Source organism: Helianthus annuus, chromosome 3, assembly GCF_002127325.2.
Source record: "Helianthus annuus cultivar XRQ/B chromosome 3, HanXRQr2.0-SUNRISE, whole genome shotgun sequence".
NCBI classification, from domain to species: Eukaryota; Viridiplantae; Streptophyta; class Magnoliopsida; order Asterales; family Asteraceae; genus Helianthus; species Helianthus annuus.
In genome coordinates this window covers 150,467,496-150,489,612 of record NC_035435.2, presented here as the reverse complement: position 1 = coordinate 150,489,612, position 22,117 = coordinate 150,467,496, and the positions used below count along the sequence as shown (strand labels likewise).

The window sequence follows — 22,117 nt, the reverse complement described above, 5'->3', positions numbered from 1 at the left end:
TAACGAGTTTAAATTAATATTATGCCTCGTAGGGGCTTTTCGGTCATTTTAAAGGCTTTAAAAAAACGCTTTTTCGAGTTCTACAGGAAATCTGAGTTTCTCGAACAGCTTATAAAGCTTGAAATACTTTATTTATTATTTGAAATCAGTAGCAACTGGAATCGGGTCAAAAGACCTTGTAGAACTCATGTTTTGGCCAAAAAGGGCATATTCGGTATTTACCGAATCGTAGCCATAACCGCAGGTTATGAGCGAGGTAAAAATTATTAAAAATCTTTAAAATTCCCAAAATATTATTTTAATACAGTGGGTAAAAGTTTTGGTGACGAAATCTTGGTTTAGATAGGTGTTATGCTAATTGCGCCGTTTATTACAAAAGTTTATTTAAATTGCGCTAATTAGCATAACTCTCGTTCTAGACCTCGGATTGACGTGAAACTTTAAGGATATGCTTATAATTTAATGAGCAAGGTTTTGGTTCGTTCACGTGTCCGAAATACTCGTTTTAATTTTAAAAGGCCGTTACGGTCAACTTTTAGGCGAATGACGGAAATGCGCAAAAGACTCGGATAACTTATGAACCGATCACAGAGGTTTATACCAACATGTGACCTGGTCCTAAGAGAGTTTTAAGGCATATCTATACCTCACTAAAACGGGTCAGAACTGAAGTCAAAGCAAAAGTCAAACTTTTGCGACATTCGGCTCCGAACCGGGTCAATATAGCAAATGGTCGATTCAAACGAGCGCAAACAAGTTTATATACTTAATATCATGTTTTATAAGTGTCAAAACAGGTTCCATAACATATACATTACAGATTATGCATAAATCGCTAAAATAGCTTTCTGTTGACTTTTTAACCGCACGTTTGACTCGATATTTGACATGGTTAGAGTGGTGATCAGGGGGAACCCTTTTAGAGGTTTATTACCCACATATTTACCAACTCATAACCACTTTTGATCCGTCATAAGACTGAACCATTTGCAAGTTATTGTAATGACAACCGTTAGTTACGACGGTTGTGTTTATAGGCTAAAACTATGGAAATGTATGACCAAAATGGTTATGAACGACTTACAGAAGTGTGTTCTTGCTTATAGAGCAGAGAAAAGGACTTGAGAGCTCTTGCAATGATCAGAGATGTGTGTTTTTGATGTTGTGAATGTTATGTGCAAAATGTGGCTATTTATAGCCAATGCCAAGCATCTATGATCATTACAAACACTCACAACAGTCCAGAGATGATGGGTAGGTGTCCCTAAGGTGTATGGGTCGAATAGGGGGCACCCATGCCTCATTGATTGATGTTTGGTCGTTCAAATGCTCCAAAAGGCAAGTAGTTACAAGCATTCTGCATCTGGGCGTCTAATGCGGCCCGCATGGAAGTTCCATGCGTTTATAATGCGGGCCGCCTGGGACCTAAATACCAGGCGAGTAAAAGAGGAGGCTCGCGGCCCGCCTCAACTTAACCAAACATGCAATGCGGGTCGCGTGAGGCCTGTTTTTCAGATTTTTAAAATCTTTTGAAATGATTACGAAATCCTGGTAATTAATAACGAAATCTTTCGTAATGATTCACCTGACCTTTCGGGTTTGAAGGGGTAACTTTGCGGTTTGGCCCTCGGTTATTTATCGATAGGGGCCTCGTGTTATTTACCCGCGTTGTTAAGTCCCCGGTTTATTTATTAATTATACAGAAAGCCTTAACTTTCATTATTGACGCTTTTAACCCTTCTCATACGAATTCGAGTATAACTCTCTCGTTTTAAGACGGAACTTCGCGGAATTTATTCAGCATATTCTAGTGAGCGTATAATACTGCTACGAAGCCTTGGGAATGTTAAAGGGTCACTCAGAGGTAATATTAAACATGTTGACACAGTTAACCCCTGTAGTTCGTAATCTCTCACTTTCTTCCGCGTTTCGTTTCCGTATGATTTATGATTTATTCGTTTGAAGGTATAAGCGTTATTTAGGGTTACTATACAGCATATTTACCCTTGTTGACATTTATAACCCTTGAATTTATATACTTTCAAGGTTTGTCAAAATTAGTCCTTTATTTAATTATCGATGCCACGTGTAAACAATTGACACGTGTTAACACATCATTGGACACAAAAATTCGAGGTGTTACAGTCTCGAGCCGCCGCCATGCGTTGTCGTATGTGAGCAATCCGTTCAGTAGCATCAACTACCATTTCTGGACCTGTGATCTGACTATCCCCCACCTCTGCCCAACAGAGAGGTGACCGACATTTACGTCTGTATAATGCCTCGAATGGAGCGGCTTGAATGCTGGTGTGGTAACTGTTATTGTACGAGAACTCCACTAACGGTAGATGTTTTTCCCAGCTGCTGCCGAAGTCGATAACGCATGCACGTAACATGTATTCCAGAGTTTGAATAGTGCGCTCAGACTGTCCATCCGTCTGAGGGTGATAAGCTGTGCTCATGTCTAATCGAGAGCCAAAAGATTTGTGCATCGCTTGTCACAGTTCTGAAGTAAATCGTGCATCACGATCCGAAATAATGGAGGTTGGCACTCCGTGCCTCGAAACAACTTCTTTCAAGTATACGTCTGCTAAGGTAGAGAACTTGTCTGTTTCTTTGATAGCCAAGAAGTGAGCAGACTTTGTGAGTCGATCCACGATCACCCAAATAGTATCGTTACCACGCTGAGATCTAGGTAGGCCAGTAACAAAATCCATGGAAATTTCCTCCCATTTCCATTGTGGTATCTTTGGTTGCTGGAGTAGGCCTGATGGTTTCTGATATTCTGTCTTGACCCTCGCACAGGTCAAACACTTGCCAACGTAAGTCGCTATGTGGGCCTTCATGCTAGGCCACCAATACGTAGTTCTGAGATCGTGGTACATTTTATCCGAACCTGGATGTACCGAGTAGCGAGACTTGTGTGCTTCATCCATCACAAGTTCTCGTAAACCGCCATATAGTGGGACCCAAATGCATCCTATTACATAATAGGCGCCGTCTTCCTTTTGTTCCAATCGTTGTCTTGAGCCGCGTAGGGCTTCAGCCCTGACGTTTTCTGGTTTCAATGCTTCTACCTGAGCATCTCGTATCTGTGCAGGAAGACCAGACTGAATAGTAAGCTGCAATGCTCGTACGCGTCTAGGTGCCGTATCCTTTCGACTAAGAGCGTCAGCCACAACGTTAGCTTTGCCTGGATGGTACTTGATGGCACATTCGTAGTCATTCAGTAATTCGACCCATCGTCGTTGACGCATGTTCAATTCCTTCTGCTTGAAGATATGCTCGAGACTCCTGTGATCGGTGTAGATAGTGCACTTGGTACCGTACAGGTAGTGTCGCCATATCTTAAGCGCGAAAACAACAGCTCCAAGCTCTAAATCGTGTGTAGTATAGTTCCGTTCGTGAACTTTAAGTTGGCGCGAAGCGTAGGCAATGACTTTATCCCTTTGCATCAATACACAACCAAGACCCTGAATCGACGCATCGCAGTAGACCACAAAGTCATCCGTGCCCTCTGGCAATGAAAGAATAGGTGCGCTGCATAATCTATCCTTTAAGTGTTGGAAAGCTGTTTCTTGTGTATTACCCCATCGATAAGTAACACCTTTCTGTGTCAGTAATGTAAGCGGCTGTGCAATCTTTGAGAAGTCTTTGATGAACCGTCTGTAATAACCCGCCAAACCCAAGAATTGGCGTATTTCAGTTGGTGTACGCGGTGCAGGCCAGTTCCTGATCGAGTCTACCTTGGATGGATCAACATGAATCCCATCCTTGTTTACCACATGGCCTAGAAAGTGGACTTCACGAAGCCAGATATAACAACCCTCGGTAAAACCGACATCCTCATAATATTTCTGACACTCTAATATATATTGTAAATATATCAACTTGTCTTTATATGCACCCCGTATGTGAAAACCGAGCCCCAAGATAGATTATACTATATAAAATAAATAAAAAACAATAATTATTAAGCTGAGGCGGGCCGCGTAGGGCCTCACCTCAAGCTTAAGCGGGCCGCGCGAGTGTGTACCAGGATATCGCCAAAACCCTTAGTTGATGCGGGCCGCGTACATGTTTGGGGAAGTGAAGGCGGGCCGCGAGCGTCCTGATTTGTGGCATGACCCGGAGCCAACACGTGTCAACACCGTGTCAAGTCTAGTGATGAGTGGGCCAAGCTACGCCGTTGACTTCATTTGACGCGGGCCGCGTGAACCCGGCCCAAATCCCACGCGGGCCGCGAGAAACCCCAGATCAGATCCTATAAATAGCACGCATCGGCTTCATTCGACGATCGCTCAAATCTTTCTTTCTTTCTAAATTTCTGAAGTAGTATACACTATACCCGGGCATTATACCCCCTAAAATAGCGAGGTTCTGCTACGATGTAAGTATTATAACCCCTGGAGACGTATTAGATACGCTGCCCGATTGATCTAGGGTTCCGTAACGGCTGTCGTGGTTCTGCCCGACGTAGTCGTTGGAATACCGTCTCGGGGAGGGTATTACTAATGTTAAAATGGGTTATTATACTAACACACGTGCATTTGTGTAAATTATAGATATTCACCAGGAAACCCTAAAGAATCACCTAAGACAGCAATGTGAGTTGATTCGCTTTTTGTAAACCTTTTTGTTTACTGTTCTTACAAAACCTCACTTAATTAAATATATACAAAGCAGTTTTTGAGTATTTGTGAAGAATACAATTATAGTGGGTATGTTGGGGTTTTGTATACAAAATTGGTTACTGGCGTGGTAACATCCCATATGTTGAGTATGACCGTACCACTGATGTTAATTGTGATGTCTTGGATACAAATGTAATTGCGGATGTGCCCTCAATACTGCAAATTGGTTTTTACTTAAACTTGATTAAACTGGGATTCACTCACCAGTATTTCCCACTGACAAAATGTTTTTAAAACGCGTTTCAGGTAACAAAATGTGAAAGCCAAATAGAAGCCAGCTGGACAGCACTGAAGGCTTGGAAAAGTGGCAATAAAGTTACCTAAGAATAAAATGGATGTTTTTATTAAATAAATAGGATTTATTCCTATGAAACGTGTGTATTGAAAACTTGGGTTTTTACCCATATGTTTAATGTTATAAAATGTGGTGGTTTACTCTGATTAAAATATTTCCTAACTACGATCCTGATGAAAATTTCCGCTGCCAAATTGGATAAATAAATGTGATACCACCGAAACTGGCTCACGGCCGCCCGTTCCCGGGAGATAGGGATCGTGGGCTGTGACAGACACCAGAAGTCGCATTTTGAAAACTTGGCGTACAGTTGCTCCTTTCGAAGAAGTTCCAAGATAAGTCGTAAATGTTGTTCGTGTTCCTCCTGACTCTTAGAGTAGATCAGAATGTCGTCGATGAAAACAATGACGAACTTGTCTAGATGAGGCTTGCACACTCTGTTCATTAGATCCATGAAAACTGCAGGCGCGTTCGTTAGCCCGAATGGCATGACTAGAAACTCGTAGTGGCCGTAGCGAGTTCTGAATGCTGTTTTGGAGACGTCCTCATCCCGGACTCTCAGCTGATGGTAACCTGACCTCAGATCTATCTTTGAGTAGTAGCTCGACCCTTGCAGCTGGTCGAACAACAAGTCATCTATACGTGGCAGAGGATAGCGGTTCTTCACCGTCACCTTGTTTAGTTCGCGGTAATCAATGCACATCCTGAAAGTTCCATCTTTCTTCTTCACAAATAGTACTGGAGCTCCCCAGGGCGAAGAGCTAGGACGTATAAAACCCTTATCCAAGAGTTCTTGCAGTTGCTTAGATAGTTCTTCCAGTTCAGTTGGAGCTAAACGATACGGTGCGCGAGCTATGGGTGCTGCTCAAGGAGCTAGTTCTATCTGGAATTCGACCTGGCGATGAGGCGGTAGCCCAGGTAAATCTTCAGGGAACACTTGAGGAAAATCGCGTACAACTGGTATATCCTCTAGTCTCTTTTCTTTCGTCGATGCGTCAGTAACAAGTGCCAAAATGGCAGTGTGACCCTTTCGCAAACATTTCTAAGCCTTCAAAAAGGAGATGATGCCAACCACGGCACCACTCTTGTCGCCTTGAACTTCGAGAGATTCCTTACCAGGACGGGGAATACGAACGATCTTCTCCTTGCATAAGATCTCTGCTTGTTGCTGGGATAACCAATCCATACCAATGACGATGTCGAAACTACCCAGAACTATAGGAATGAGGTCGATGGAGAAAGTCTGACCGGCTAAGACGACGTTACAACCTTTGACTACATGTGTGGCCTCTAAACTTTTACCGTTGGCTAACTCTACGACATGTTTGGTGTTTAAGGGTGTTGGTGTACGTTTTAACATTTGACTAACTTTTAGAGACACATAACTGGTATCCGCACCCGAATCAAACAATACAGTAACATAAAAGTCGTCGAGAAGAAACTTACCCATAACCACATTAGGATCATTCCTTGCATCACCCTGCCCCAGCACGTACACACGACCCCTAGCATCATTGCCATTATTGTTTCCCCCGTTGTTGTTGCCATTGCCCTGATTGTTGTTATTGTTGTTGTTCTGGTTCTGGTTTAACTGGGGGCAGTCACGTTTGAAGTGGCCTTCAGCACCACATTGATAGCATCCCCTGTTGCCTCGCTGTTGTTGCTGTTGGTTTCGTGGAGCAGGTGGTTGTTGTTGCTGATTCTGATTTGCTGGTCGTGAGCTCCTACAATCTTTCGCCTCATGACCCATCTTGAGGCACCGCTGACAACCACCCTTGTTGCACTGGCCGTTGTGGTGCTTGTTGCAAGTATTGCACCTTGAGAGACTTCTCCGATATCCACCCTGTCTTTGATTGCCCGAAGATTGCTGACCAGGGCTCTGGTAGTTATCAGTCTTGCGCTGCTGAACCTGAGACTGAGCTGTAGCTGAACCTTTGCTGGAATCCCCATCCCATTTCCGCTTGTTGTCACTGGGAGTAGCGGAAGTAGTAGCATCGGTAGCACTGATACGTTTAGGCAGCATGTTCTGTTCCACTGCCTGATCTGTGAGGCGATGAGCAAGACGTTGAATATCCTGGATATTACCAAGGTTGGCCGATGTCACATGGCTTTGAATTTCTGGTGCTAGCCCTTTGAGATACAACTCGATACGCCTGATAGGAGGGTCCACCATAGTTGGACACAGGACGGCCAGCTCGTTTGATCTTTTAGTATATGCCTCAATTTCCGACCCAGTCATTTTCAAATGAAAGAACTCCACCTCTAACTTGTGGATGTCGTCACGTGTGCAGTATTCCCGTTTAATCAGCTCTTTGAAATCATTCCAAGGGGTGGCGTTAGCAGCTGCCAACCCTAAAAGTTGAACTTGCGCATTCCACCAAGTCAGCGCGATTCCTTCCAGTGTGCCAGTGGCGTACTTCACCCTGCGAGCCTCAGGGCATTCACACATCTCAAACACAGACTCGAGCTTCTCAAACCAATGGAGGAGTCCTACTGCTCCCTCCGTGCCACTGAACGTGCTTGGATGACAGTCCATGAAATTCTTGAAAGTGCAAACAGGTGGCTGAGCGAGTTGACCTGTTGTGTTATAAGAACAGGACAAGGTTAAACACAAGAGTTGGTTTAGGAGTGTAGGATCTAAAGATTCTAGTGTGAGTTACGACTGCAGGGTATACCTCCTGCTTGTGCGGCTGCAAGTGCCGCAGCAACTTGTTCGTTAATGAGAGTCGTCAACTGGGCTTGTGTCATGTTAATGCGTCCAGCCATGATCTTCATAGCAAAGGTAACATAAGTGAGAAAGGTTCGCGGAAGGTGCGATGACAGAAGAGAGTAAGCACACAAGTGTTCTCAAGCAATAACGAATAGTAGGCAATGTAATCTAAGCATACCACGAGCAAAGTTCTATGTAATTCTAGCAAGTAGGCAAAGTAAACATGAATAGTAGTACCTATGGTGTTGAGCCTTGCACGTGGAGCGAAGTGTCGTTGTGGATCGTTGAGCACTGTACAGGTTATAGTCTGGTTTTAATAAAAACGTTTTCCCCATATTAAAACCAAGTTCTTTATAACCAATGGCTCTGATACCAATCTATCACACCCCCAAAATCCACACGTGGAGTATCACCGCATGGAGGCGTGACATGACCAGGATCAAGCCACCAATCATATTGAACATGTAAGTAATAAGTAAAAGTAAATGTAATTCAACCAAACCAATGTGAAAGGTGTTCAAAACATAACTATAATGTCAATGTTTAGCGGAAGCATGAAAATAAACCCAACATAAGTATGAATATGTAATGTCATAATGTTTAATCAAAGCCTTCACGATCCTTGTCCACAACGACCGCGTCTCCCAGTGCAAGCTCCATATATACCTAACGACCTGCAAGGCATGTAACAGAGAGTCAACAACTAGTTGAGCGAGTTCACAGTGGGTTGTTTAGTAATAGTGTTCATTTCGTAAAACGTTTGTTTGATTAGTAACCCATGTATCGTTTATAATTACATCGCGGACCTCCAGGCATGTTTGCGAAGATTAGTGGGGATTTCCCATGTATTGTAGACTAGTTTTATTTGTATCGCGGCCCTCCAGGCATGTGTGCGAAGTTTAGTATCAGTATCGCGGCCATTCCAGGCATGTGTGCGAAGATCAGTATCAGTATCGCGGCCATTACAGGCATGTGTGCGAAGAGTAGTGGGGGCTTCCCCATGTATCGCGGCCATTACAGGCATGTGTGCGAAGAGTAGTGCGAAGATCAGTATCGTACAAGTCATGCTTAACTTCTAACAGCAGTTAGTTAATCCAGTTAATACTTAACAGAGTTAAATCGAATTACTGTGCAAATTACCCATTCGGCGAAACACCCCCTGTTTCGCCGTGCACCCTCTCCGACGAAACACTTCTGTTTCGTCAAGGTTTGTTTCGTCGTGATGATCTCGGCGAAACACTTTGTGTTTCGTCTGATTCGTTTCGTCAAAAATGGTTTCGGCGAAGCACTTTGTTTGGCCGTCACCTGTGTTTCGCCAAGAAGCCAGTTACGTCACATATCAGTTATGTACAGAAACCCTAATTGCCGTCATACAGAATCATACAGTCATTCAACAAATCATCGATATCATGGATTTCCAATCATAACATATTCATCCGTTAACCTTAAGCAATCTAGCATAAGAATATCATATCACAATTTCATCATTCATTAGCATGCTCGTATCATTCATGGACAATGGCATAGACAGTTGAAGTCATAAACATAAACACTAATCTATATACTGATTCAACAACAAACAATCCATTCTGTACATACAAATCCGTAATCCAAAATTCCTAGATCATATTATAACCAACACATCATCTAATCATGAACATGAACCCTGTCTAATAATCATTTAAGTCCGATTTCAACACACAATAATAACGATTCAATCAACAACGATTTACACTAACCGAGATAGGAGAAATAACGGGTGATTGCTAAGAATGGCTTCGGGGACTTCAAACTGCCGTCAGATAGAAGAGAGAGCTCTAGGGTTTCTTGTTTTCTAATAATGGTGACAAATGAACCCGTAGAACTAAATAACTATTCGACGTAACGTACTGGGCCATTACTGGGCCTCGGCGAATCGTGGGCCGGCGAAACACACTGTTTCGTCGAACAAAGGATGGCGAAACAAATCTGTTTCGTCGTGGTGTTCTATGGCGAACTCATCAGTGTTTCGTCGGGTTGGTTCAAGGTGTAACAGTTTAATGTTTTTAGCTTTTGAACAGACTAATAACCAGATTATCAGCTTGAATCACATAACACAATGCTCACAATACATTTAGCATGACACTAACGTGTAAGGTTACAAAGCAAACAAATCATATAAATCATCAACTTTACAATTAACGTGCATTTAATGCGAAAACAGAATCTTGGAAACTCGAGTTGTCACATTATCCCCAAGTTGAAAGAAATTTCATCCCGAAATTTAGCATGCGGTTATTGAGGAAGCTAGGTAAGTTGTATCGTTTACTGGTTTTCCTGGGGTGTCACAGATTATTATATGGACATTAACCAGATTGTGCTTTTTAAGCGGACATTTTTTGATAGTGTTAATGTGAGTTATTTGACTGATTTAAATGACAATAGATGATCTTGAACTATTTCATTTGTCTGCTTAAGCTCCTTTCAAATGAGGAGTTGGTTCTCGACAATGGAACTTCATTTCATGACCCGTGTATTGATCATAGAGTCGTCACGTTGGAAAGGTAATATTTTGAGCGTGTTTTTACAATCGATTTAGGTATTGATGTATTGCAAAATAGATCCTTTATTCGTGTATAGTTTGTACAATTTCTCGTTATTTCTAGTCTAGTTTACGTTAGAATGTGCGTACTATTGATAAATCTTGTGTTTCCAGGTCTTGGTACTGAATATTGCTGAAAATGGAGTGAAAACGAGCCAAAATGTTGAAACACCAAGTCCCGGAACGAGGTTAAAAGAGTTAGAATTATTTTTGAAGTTTTTGGAGAACTTAAGCTGGAAAATTAAGCAAGAGTCTGTCAAAAATGAGCTGTGGCATCGCGCCACTGCTATACCCCTCCACCGTCGCGCCCCGCTACCAAATAAAGAACAATTTCTGGAATTCTGCATGGTCACGTCACGCGACCTCAACATCCCTCACCCGTTGCGCGACGCGATGGGGTACTTCTACGGCAATTATGTGTTACGTGCTAGGGTTAGTATAAAAATCCCAAGAAACATCATAAAAACCCTAATTTACGATTGGAGATCTTCTTGGGCGATTTTGAGAGCACGTTTTGAGCACTTTCGGAGATTTTGAAGCTTACGAATCAGTGGTGCGAGTTCGGGACGAAGGATCAAAGACTATACGGGTTTTCTAGTTCTTTGTTTTTGATTTTTCTCACGAAACTTGTTATCATGATTTCTTTGTTGAACATCTTTGATTTGTTTTCGTTTATGAACATGCTCGGCTAAACATTTAAGCCACCTAGACTTGATGAATGGATTGATATGAAGTTTTTACCTTTTCCGTTACTTGCATGATTATTATGGATTGATTGTGTTCAGTAAAGATTTTGTTTTATTGATTTGATGCACATGCGTACTTTAATTTGGTTTATTATTTTCATTTGCTTCGTATGATTCTTAGTGACGGTCTTTATCACAATATAGAGTCATACTAGGGTTTTAGATTTCGGTGAGTGTCTATATCACGTAAGAAATCTTAACTCTTTAGGGTGGAATTGGCCAATAACCCCTAGAAGTAATTGTTAGTAATTGGCTAGGTTTTAGTGTTCTGCTAGTCCTTATAGCTGGAAGGTGCGGGGCTATTGATAAGTCTTACCCGGCGAATTGCTTTAGACAATCCTTGGAAAAGGTCGTGCCTTAGTTGCCCTGTCGGTTTATTAGTCTATCAAGTCAAGTTAAATAATCCAAACTACCCTAGATCTATGATTGGAAAAGAGTATGTCAACATTAGGGTACTTACACAATAATTAGACAACTGGAAAGACGTCTAATAACTGGTAGGATTAACGGCTTAGGTTTCGCCATAAGTTTCACCTCGAGAAGGGTTGAGGGGCTTAGTTGGTGTTTCATAGGTTTAGCATTATAAGATCCCAGTTCCATAAATCATGCATTTAACTTAATCAGTAATCTCTTAAAATCAATCCAGGATTCTAGTCTAGGTGGTCCTCATTATCATATAAGAATCGTCTTCGTGTTCTTTCGTATTTAGTCTAGTTTTAGTTTATTAGTTAGTTTAAATAGATTTCCTTAGATTTTCCGTAACCCCACCCCCCCTAAAACAATTAAACATTTTAAGTCGTGTCTGTCTGTGTCTATTAGAGTCTAATTTAAGTGATACATAGAGTCTCGTGGTTCGATATCCGGACTTCCTAGGGTTATACTACATTGATCGGTACACTTGCCGATTGTGTGGTTTTAGGTCGAGTCTAGAATTAAAGCTTTGTAATGTCTAGCTTAGAGAGTCAAATTTAGTTAATTTTTATAGTCTGTTTAGCACACATCAGGTATCCCATTATGTTGACCTTATTGAGGTTAGTATTGTCAGGTATCCTCATGATTCTCGATTCTTTTATTTTCTAATGATTTGTGGCAATTAAGTTGATGTTCATTTGTTCTTTCTGATTAGGTTTGCTGGTCTCCTATTGCGTTAGTGTTTGTTATGCAGTAGTTATGTTAACAACATCGTTTCATAGGTGAAAACTGAACCGCTTCTTTAAAGTTATTATTTAATGTGACTTTAGATCCCTTTGTTACAACTTAATTTTTGGTGAAAAATATTTACTAGAACAACCCCATCTTTCAGGTCATTTGCAAACAACCATTGATGCCTGTGGTCTTGGAAAGCGAACACAAAGTTCAACGCGCTTTACAATTTACTGTTTCCACCAAACCCGCGTGTAATCAGCTGGAACCCTCCTTTTGTGGCATTAATTCTAGCGAGGTCCGTTGTAATTGTAACAATTTAGAAGTTATATATTTCTAAGAGTTTAGTTCAATTTAACCGATTCGTAAACAATTTTTTTGGAGTTTTCAAGTGCTTATACCGCTAGGAATGAGCCGAATCAAACTTCCACAAATCCTCATAATTGATACCACTATTTAACTTTATTGGTCACCTAACTTAGCATGATTTGTTTTTACTGTAATATTTCATTTGAAGTAAAATATGGGGAATTGGTTTTGTTGATTATTTTTAATTGTTCGGTGACTACAAAAAGCTTTGGCTTCAACATTGGATCTGATCATGAGTTGAGATTGAAAGAGAGTTGCAAAAGAAGTAAAGGAAGAAGCCGGTATGAATAGTTTGTATGTTCTTGCAAAGGGAGATGCACTTAAACATACATAGCGGCGCAAAAAGAAAAAAAAATGACATGGTTGTAGATTTCTTTCTTCAAAAAATGACATGGTTTTGAAACTGATTAACCTTGCTTAGGTGGTGATTCCAAGAAGGTGGTAAATGTTCTCCAAAGCCTAGCTCCATTAACGAGTCACTTTGTTCTTTTCGGTTTGTTACAAGAGTTTATGCTTGCGAGATTGGAATGCCTCGAAGGCAAACCTGTGTGAAGCAATTAGATGCTACATTCAGCCATGGCTAATGATTTTGCAGTCATTCTAAAGTTTTGTTTGGGGCTTTAATATTTGGTCCAGAATGTATCCATCTAATGACCCTTAGACGTGAAGCCTAAGTTTGGAACGACCTAGAACCAGTGGCGTCTCTGAGAATTCACGTACCCTGTTCGAGATCGAAAAAATGGGCCCATATGCTTAAATGATAAACAACATATTTACGTATTTCTTTTTTTTAATCATTTTAGTATTGGATTGGGCCCAATAAACCTATTGTTAAATTGGGTAAATTATAAAAAATACAGATCTTTTGATAATGGGCCTCTATATTGGATTTGTTATGCGTGTATAATTTTTTTTTTTAAAATAACATATCTATATATATTGATTTTTTTTAAATCCCGTGCCCCTTGAAAAAACGGGCCTTGTGCGGAAGTCCTCTCCGCACACCTATAAGAGCCGCCCATGCCTAGAACAAAAATGATGATCTACATGGGCTTCAATGCCAGTAGACAGGGGCGGACCTACATAGTGGTCAGAGTTGGCGGCCGCACTCCTTGAAAAAAAATTTAGTGTATATTTTCGGCAAAAAACCTGACCTCACTCCTTAAAAATATGGTTGAACATCTCATCCGCACCCCTAGCAAATAATTTCTGGGTCCGCCACTACCAGTAGATATTATATGTTTGTGTGAAGACACATGTCACATGAGACTAAGACTAGTTTGTGTATATTCATGGAAGTTGTCTATGTTCAAAAAGCATGATTTTTCTTAGGTTGACCAATATAGTCAATGCTATTTTAGTAGTTGGGTTTGTCTTTGCTTGGACCGACGGAAAAGATGCATACACACTTGAACGTTACTCGTACGCACCCAACCCAACCAATCTATGGTGCCGAAATCAGCGACCAGGATTCTCTCCTACTTTTCCACCTCATCATATCCACCGTCAATATTCTTTCCTTAGGCCATGTGTAGTCATAAAGCCCTTAAAGGGGCGTTATGCGCCATGTGGCGCGCCACGTCAGCGTGTGGGCGTTATGGGGCCTTATGGATTTAAGCCCGTAGTCATAAAGCCCCCGCCTAATCATTAACTATTTAATAATTTTCAATTTTATTAATTAATATAAAAAACATTGCTTAAATTTGATTGGTGGAAAGTTTGAAAGATTCCCACATAACCGGCGCTATGCATATCGCGCTTCTCAAATTTTTTTTGTCATAACGCCCCCCGTAATGGTGTGCGGGGCGCTATGGGGGCGCTATGGCTCTTTTGGGCGCCACATGGAGCCCCACTACATATGCTCTTAGCGAGAGACGTTAATCCCACCTACCGTTACCCTCACCAAAACTCACAAACACGTTTCACCCACAACCACATGTACACGTGGCACTCCCACACATCGGTTATTTCTTGTGCGCCTTCTAGAACGTTTTACCATACGTCACTTTAACTGCCAAAGGATATAATTGACTCTTCTTCTATAGTCGGCATTAACAGGCGTAGTAGTGCCGGATCACGAAACGACAGCGTTCGGGTAGTTTGTTCTTCTTCGCACCATTTCTCTTTGATTTTCTGTGAATCGGTGCAGTTTATCTTCTTCTGCAAGTTATCTGATCATATATTCATATGTAAGTGATTACAATTTTGCAATTCATTGTTGATTAACTGATCTGTTGATTTACGTGTTCGATTTTGCGAGTTGACTGTGATTATATCGTGATTGTTACTTGAATTACTTCAGTTGAGTTGATTATTGTGTGTTTTGATCTTTGAGAAGTTAAATCGGTGCGAATTTTGTGTAATTGACTTGTTGTTTAAGTTTTGCGATTATAGTTTACAAAACCTCTGAACTTAGGGTTAAATGAGGTTTTAAGTACGTGTTTGTACGATGATATCAATCTAGGATCAGTTGATTGTAATAATTAGTGTTTATTGTTTGAAGAACTTGCTCAGATTGATTCAATGGGGTGGGGGAACATCTACAAGAGACGAATGAAGGTTTTCACGTTGACATTTTTGATATATCTGGATTATAAGGTATATAGAATTTGGATATTTATGCTACTGATATGACCGTTTGTGCGTTTCATGAGAAACATGAGATTATATTTTTTTATATGTATGCGAAGGCCTTGCAGCAGAGGGAGAAATTGACAAGGAAATCAAAACGGGATGGTTTATGGGAGAAAGCTCATGAGCGGAATGCCAAACGTGTTCTTAAGTTAATTGTGGAGTTGGAAGGGTTATGGGTGAAAATGGGACAGTATTTGTCTACTCGTGCTGATGTGCTCCCGGAGGCCTACATACGTCTCTTGAGGCAATTGCAAGACTCTCTTCCTCCTCGCGATTTGGAAGAGGTATTTTTAGTTACAGAACACATATTTATACTGTTTTTAGTTGATTTGAAGAATGACTTAGTATAACATGTTGTATAGCCTATTAATCTATTGCAAGTGCACATAGATGATTACATGAAGCACTTTCTTTTGCCTTAATCATGCTTCTTTTATTCTGCTTGAATCAGGTCTGTTCAACTATAGAGAAGCAGTTGGGTAAATCAATGAACGATCTATTCTCAAATTTTGTCAGTGTACCTTTAGCAACAGCCTCGGTAAGAACCTTTTTAAGATTATTGGCAACGTAATAATTTAACTTATTATTGATGTTGAACAGTTTGTATCATGGTTTTCCTTTGGTTCTTTTACTTCAATAAATTATAATCAAGACCTACTCCTCTATTGTTTGTTATTCTTCATTGCCCATAGCAATTTAATATGGTGATATGTGTTTACAAGTACATCTTATCTGTATGTCTGATATTATTAAATCTAAATACTACAATTGTCATGTGCTAAAATGTGTATTATTGTAACATTCGATGTTAAATTTACAAACCTTGGTTTATAATTGTAACATAGTATGTGGGGAAGTATCCTGTATCCCAACAGATTAAATTAACAACGAGCCGTAATTTTGTTTTCCCATATGGTTAAATTAATAACATTCTGAGTCATTAGTATTGCATAAATCATATTTGCAGATAGCTCAAGTTCACCGTGCAACTCTACATGACGGGCAGGAGGTAGTTGTTAAAGTTCAACATGAAGGCATCAAAACTATAATCTTGGAGGTTGTTTATTCTAGGGCCTTAATTTTTCTTTTCATATATGAAATTAATCACCAGATTTGTAACAGCCTAACTTTACATTTTTTGCAGGACTTGAAGAACGCTAAGTCAATAGTTGACTGGATAGCATGGGCCGAACCCCAATATGATTTTAACCCTATGATAGATGAATGGATCAGGGAAGCACCCAAAGAACTAGATTTTAACCATGAAGCTGGTATAATATGATATACTTATTTTTAAATCTTTGTGTTTCAGGCGTTAAATATATATATATTCTTAATGATTTCTTGTTCTTGTAGAAAATACTAGGAAAGTCTCTAGAAATTTAGGCTGCAAAAGTGAAGGTCATGACAAAAAACCTGACCATGTGGATGTATTGATACCAAAAGTTATTCAGGTATCATTCTTCCTCACCTTACTCAATAGGTCGAGGCTGCAGTATGCATGCATGGTGGGACATTATATAAAATATTTAGGGTGTGTTTGATAAACATAGTGCTGGATGAATCAAGGGCTTTGTAACACTTTTGCATGATTTTGTGGCGAATGAAATGAGTGTTTGATAAGTGTGCGTAATTATACATATCATTAACGAACAAGAGAAGGTTACTGTAGCGTCCATCACGTTGGAGCTACAGTAACCTTTTTTTTCTTTTTCTGTTTTTTGTTGATTTTTGTCTTTTTTTACTTTAACCCCTCAACTTTTAGTTTTTACACTTACATCCCTTAAACTTTCTAAAAACTTTATAAAATGTCATTTTAACCCCCTCAAGTTTTAAATGCTTATTTGTATATATGTACGTGTCGGTATAAATTCAAATTAGTTTACATTTCGACGGAAATTTTGTCGGGTCAAATGTAATACGTTTCACGCATATTTTTACGTACGTTTTCAGTTGGTCTATGTTTGGACGTAAATGCTGTTTGGAAACGAGTCGGGGTCAAATATAATACGTTTTCATTAGACGGCATAAAGTCGAGTCACTTTACGTTTCAACGCCGCCGCAACGCGGTACCATCCTTTAACTTAAAAAACACTATTTTCTTACGTTTCGACTTAATTTTGTTTAGGAAATAAGTCGGGTTAAATATAAAACGTTTTCATGCTTATTTTTATGTACGTTTTGACATAAATTTTGTTCGGAAACGAGTCGGGTCAAATGTATACGTGTTCATTAGACACTATAAATTCGCGTTATTTTGCGTTTCGATGCCGCTGCAACGCGCGGGAGAAATTTACAAGTTGATAGAATTTGTCATTCAATAATCTCTATTCATCTGCAGTCCACTGAGAAAGTCCTCATTCTAGAGTATATGGATGGGGTACGACTGAATGATTCTCGTGCCCTAGAAGAACTTGGAGTTGACAAACAAAAGCTTGTCGAAGAAATTACACGTGCATACGCGCATCAAATTTATGTTGATGGATTTTTTAACGGTGATCCTCATCCAGGTACTCTCTTTTCTATCATTGTTCTCAGTTATGTTTTGACTTTCACTTCAAACATATTAGGTTTGATTTCTTGGTCAAATCTTTACTTGACTATTTTCAGGTAATTTTCTTGTGAGTAGAGAACCACCCCATCGGCCAGTTTTGCTTGATTTTGGACTTACAAAGTTGCTTTCGAGCTCCGTGAAGCATGCTTTGGCAAAAATGTTTCTGGCTGCTGCAGAGGTTTGTACATTTCTATATGTAGTTATATAAAGTACACAGATAGTCCCTGTGGTTTTCCAAAATTTTGGATTTGGTCCCTAGCTTTCCAAAAGTACACGGATGGTCCCTGTGGTTTACACTTTGTAACGCATTTAGTTCCCAACTTTTTCGAAAAGTACAATGGTCCCTGTGATTTGCATTTTATAACGCATTTAGTCCTTAACCTGGATCTCCTGAAACCTTTAGATTTGTTAGCTGGAGACTAAATGCGTTAGAAAGTATAAACCACAGGGACCATCCGTGTACCTTTGAAAAGCTAGAGACCAAATCCAAAGTTTTGGAAAACCACAGGGGCTATCCGTGTACTTTATATAAAATTCTATTCTTCTATCCTCATTTCACAAACTGTCTGCTTTTTTTAATGTCATTTTTTGTAATTTTATGCTTTAATTTACTCAATAATCAGAATTTATCAAACACATAAAACAGCTAATAATTAGAAAAAATATTGTTGTTTCAGGGAGATCATGTAGCACTTTTGTCTGCATTTGCTGAAATGGGGCTTAAGTTGCGTCTTGACATGCCAGAACAGGCCATGGAGATAACGAATGTGTTCTTCAGGGCTACAACTCCAGCAACTGAAGCTCTTGTAAGTGGAATCACTTGTATTGAACTATTGATTCGTGGTTTTATTAGCCTAAAAATGTATCTAAATTATGCAAAACTGACGGTTCTTTTTTGGTTTAGGAAACTGTGAAAAATCTGTCAGAGCAAAGAGAAAAAAATATGAAAATTATACAAGAAAAGATGAAACTCAACAAGAAAGAAGTTAAACGCTTTAATCCTGTAAGTTAGTTTCTTATTTTTACTCCTAAAGTGTCTGTTATGATTCTTTGAAAGTAATTAAATGTTATCTTCCAGATTGATGCGTTTCCCGGAGACATTGTAATTTTCTCGAGGGTCCTTAATTTGCTCAGAGGTTTCTATCTAGCCCTTTAGAATGATCTTTGTCGGTTTCTATCATAGTAACTTCCAAATCAGATATCCAAATTGTTTAAAACATTTTACACTGTTTCAGGGCTTTCATCCTCAATGAATGTTCGTATAAGCTATCTAAATATCATGAGACCATTTGCCGAATCTGTTCTGAAAAGGTACGGTTTTGTTTAGTTGTGCGAGTCACTACTCATTCTCTGATCATATTTAACAACACCCTTGTTTTTGTAATTAATCTGTTTCAGTGACATGAACCATGGACCATCCTCAAATCCAAAATGGGTATACGACGGTCCAGTACATTCTGATGTAGAGGCGAAACTGAGGCAATTCTTGGTTGATTTAGGGAATGCTGATAGAATACTTGGAATCCAGGTGTGCATCACTATCAACAGCAGTTTTTATGTTTGGATAAACCATATGCTTCTGATCGGTTTCGTACACACTGCAACAAATGGTCAATTGTATTATGTGTTTATATGTTATATTTATGTTATGTGTTTCTTAGGTTTGTGCATACAAAGATGGGAAAGTGATAATCGATACCGCAGCTGGAGTGCTGGGAAAATACGATCCCCGTCCAGTTCAGCCTGACAGTTTATTTCCCGTTTTTTCCGTATCTAAAGGTGTTACAGCTGGAATGGTACACTGGCTGGTTGATAAAGGGTATATTCTTGATCTGACAACAATAGTAGTAGTAATTTTAATACTAATATAACAAAAGAGGGCGTCTTAGGAATAGTACCTAAGACACAACCTGTATTTTTTATTGTTTTTCTTTGCCAAGTTTACAACAATGCCATCCAACCCATGGTTTTTTTTTTTTGTGTATTCAACCCTTCAACTTTTAGCATTGCCACTTACACCCCCTCAGCTTTTTAAAAACTTTGTAAAATGTCATTTTGACCCCCTCGAGTTTTATGTGCTTATTTTTATGTACGTGGGTCAAATATAATACGTTTTGTGCTTATTTTTGTGTACGTTTTTGGTTGGTCTACGTTTTGTTCGGAAACGAGTCGGGTCAAATATAATTTCAGTTACTTCACGTTTCGACTCTGCCGCAACGTGTGGTACCATTTTTGAATGTAAAAAAACACTATTTTCTTACGTGCTTATCTTTAAGTACGCTTCATTATAAATCCAGGTTAGTTTACGTTGTGACGTAAATTTTCTCGGTAATGAGTCAGGTCAAATATAATACGTTTTCGTGCTTATTTTCATGTGCATTTTCAGTTGGTTTACGTTTTGATGTAAATTATGTTCGAAAACGAGTCGTGCCAAATATTTGATGGTATAAGTTTGAGTTTCGATGCCACCGCAACACACGGCGGGTCGAAATACTAGTAATAATAATAAAAGTTAGCAGTAGTAATATTAATATGTAATTTCATTTGTAGGAAACTGAAGCTTGATGAAAACGTTGCAAACGTGTGGCCAGAATTTGGTACAAACGGGAAAGATCAAATAAAAGTTAACCATATACTTAATCATACCTCCGGTCTGCACAACGCTCTAGCCAATATCTCTGAAGAAGATCCCATGTTATTTTGTGACTGGGACGAGTGCCTTAAACGCATTGCTATGGTTGCACCCGAGACCGAACCTGGTCGTGAGCAGTTATATCATTATCTATCATACGGATGGCTATGTGGCGGGATCATTGAGGTATAATACTTGTTTTATAATACTCGTAGAACGCTTACAAGTTTTTTCATTATTTTAAACAATGTATGCATATGTTGGTGCATGTGTAGCATGCATCTGGAAAGAAGTTTCAAGACGTTCTCGAGGAAGCTTTTGTTCGCCCGCTTAACATTGAAGGAGAGCTTTATATAGGGATTCCTCCTGGTATTGTTAATTTACTAAAATTTTCAACCAAATTAGAAAACAAAAACATCGGTAACTTTATAAAAATAAATAAATTTTGAACTCGTTTCAGGTGTGGAATCTCGACTGGCAACTCTCACAATCGATATGAATGATCTCGCTAGGTCGGCTCCAAAACTCGACGCCACCAGGAGCAGCGCGATCTCCAATGCGCTGCCTTCCTCATTCACGTTCGAATCGGTTTCCAGTTTCATTCCATTATCCAATACGCTCAATGTCCGTCGTGCAATACTACCAGCCGCCAACGGACACTTCTCGGCTCGTGCACTGGCCCGCTACTACGCCACCCTCGTGGATGGCGGTGTCGTCCCGCCTCACCATTCCTCTTCTTCCCTCCCGCCACTCGGCAGCCACCCTCACCGCCCCATGTTCCCTTCGAAGAAAACTTCCATTAACCAGAAAGATAGAAGAAAGAAAGATTCAAGTGGCTCCACAAGTCCCGACTCTGATGTTTACATACGGATACCAAACACCGAAGATACAAGTGATGAAGTCGACACTAAAATCTTTACAAACACTAAAACGAAACTTCACGATGCCTTTATGGGAAGTGGCGATTTTGAGGATTTAATCTTTCCAGGTGGGAGATTCGGGTTGGGGTTTAGAAGGGTTAGAACAGCTGATGGTTCCGTAATCGGGTTCGGTCACTCGGGTTTAGGTGGATCTACAGCATACTGTGACATACACAACAGGTTTGCAATCACTGTGACCCTAAACAAGCTGTCTTTTGGTGCTTTGACCGGTGAAATAATCCGGTTTGTTTGCTCGGAACTTGATCTTCCTGTACCCGAAGAGTATGCAGGATCTCGGTTCGCTGAGACACCAGTGATTAATTAAGCGGTTTTAATCCAAACATGTTTATACAGTAAACCGATACATGAGGTAAAACTTGATCATATGTGTAAATTTAACAAAGATTTTGATGTGTAAATTAAACGTACAAAGCTATCTTTTCCTACACTACTTCTGTAACTTCTGTTATTTATTGTTGTTGTGCACGTGATTAGTGCATTTGCATTATGAAAACATAATAATATAATTTATAATTAGTTGATATAAAAATATTTATTATGTAATGTATACTTATTATGTTAAGCTAGGGCTTGATATATGAAGGTAGCTTGGGATCGGATTCGTTTATTGAATGGCCTTCAATTTAGGCGATTGTGCCCGTGCTTGTTTAAGCTCGATTTAATCGAGTGTTTAGCGAGTTGATCTTAACTAGTTCGTGAGTGGCTTAACTTGTTTATGCGCATACCCGACATAAAGATGTGGACTCCATACCTCCTTGAGTCTCCTTTACAAAATGAGAATATTACATATATGTACCACTACTTTAGATGTGAGCATG

General features: G+C 39.8%; 1 protein-coding gene and 1 long non-coding RNA gene across 5 annotated transcripts; both read left to right on the top strand.

The window, feature by feature from the left end:
* Positions 1-10,160: 10,160 nt before the first annotated feature.
* On the top strand, positions 10,161-12,369 carry LOC110928126. The gene is made up of 3 exons (XR_002586156.2): positions 10,161-10,242; positions 12,153-12,219; positions 12,330-12,369. It is a non-coding gene; the product is annotated as an uncharacterized LOC110928126 (long non-coding RNA).
* Positions 12,370-14,553: 2,184 nt separating this feature from the next.
* LOC110930195 lies at positions 14,554-21,822 on the top strand. Of its 4 annotated transcripts, none has more exons than XM_022173430.2 (18): positions 14,554-14,727; positions 15,053-15,136; positions 15,229-15,456; positions 15,624-15,710; positions 16,140-16,229; positions 16,317-16,443; positions 16,529-16,626; positions 17,514-17,682; positions 17,783-17,904; positions 18,404-18,532; positions 18,631-18,729; positions 18,805-18,862; positions 18,962-19,037; positions 19,125-19,254; positions 19,388-19,545; positions 20,277-20,544; positions 20,634-20,727; positions 20,819-21,822. In XM_022173430.2, exons 2-18 carry the CDS (start codon positions 15,062-15,064, stop codon positions 21,601-21,603), a joined length of 2,793 nt encoding a protein of 930 aa, XP_022029122.1. In that variant the 5' UTR covers positions 14,554-14,727; positions 15,053-15,061; the 3' UTR covers positions 21,604-21,822. The 4 variants fall into 4 exon arrangements, with proteins under 4 accessions (XP_022029122.1, XP_022029121.1, XP_035843477.1 ...); XM_022173429.2 differs by having other exon boundaries at positions 14,569-14,727; positions 15,042-15,136; XM_035987584.1 differs by having other exon boundaries at positions 14,591-14,633; positions 15,042-15,136.
* Positions 21,823-22,117: the final 295 nt, after the last annotated feature.

Coding starts and splice junctions, on each gene's coding strand:
- LOC110930195 (XM_022173430.2), top strand. CDS start 15,062: ATGGGGTGGGGGAACATCTACAAGAGACGAATGAAGGTTTTCACGTTG. Junction 19,255..19,387: donor ATAGAATACTTGGAATCCAG/GTGTGCATCACT, acceptor TGTGTTTCTTAG/GTTTGTGCATACAAAGATGG. Junction 19,546..20,276: donor CACTGGCTGGTTGATAAAGG/GTATATTCTTGA, acceptor TTTCATTTGTAG/GAAACTGAAGCTTGATGAAA.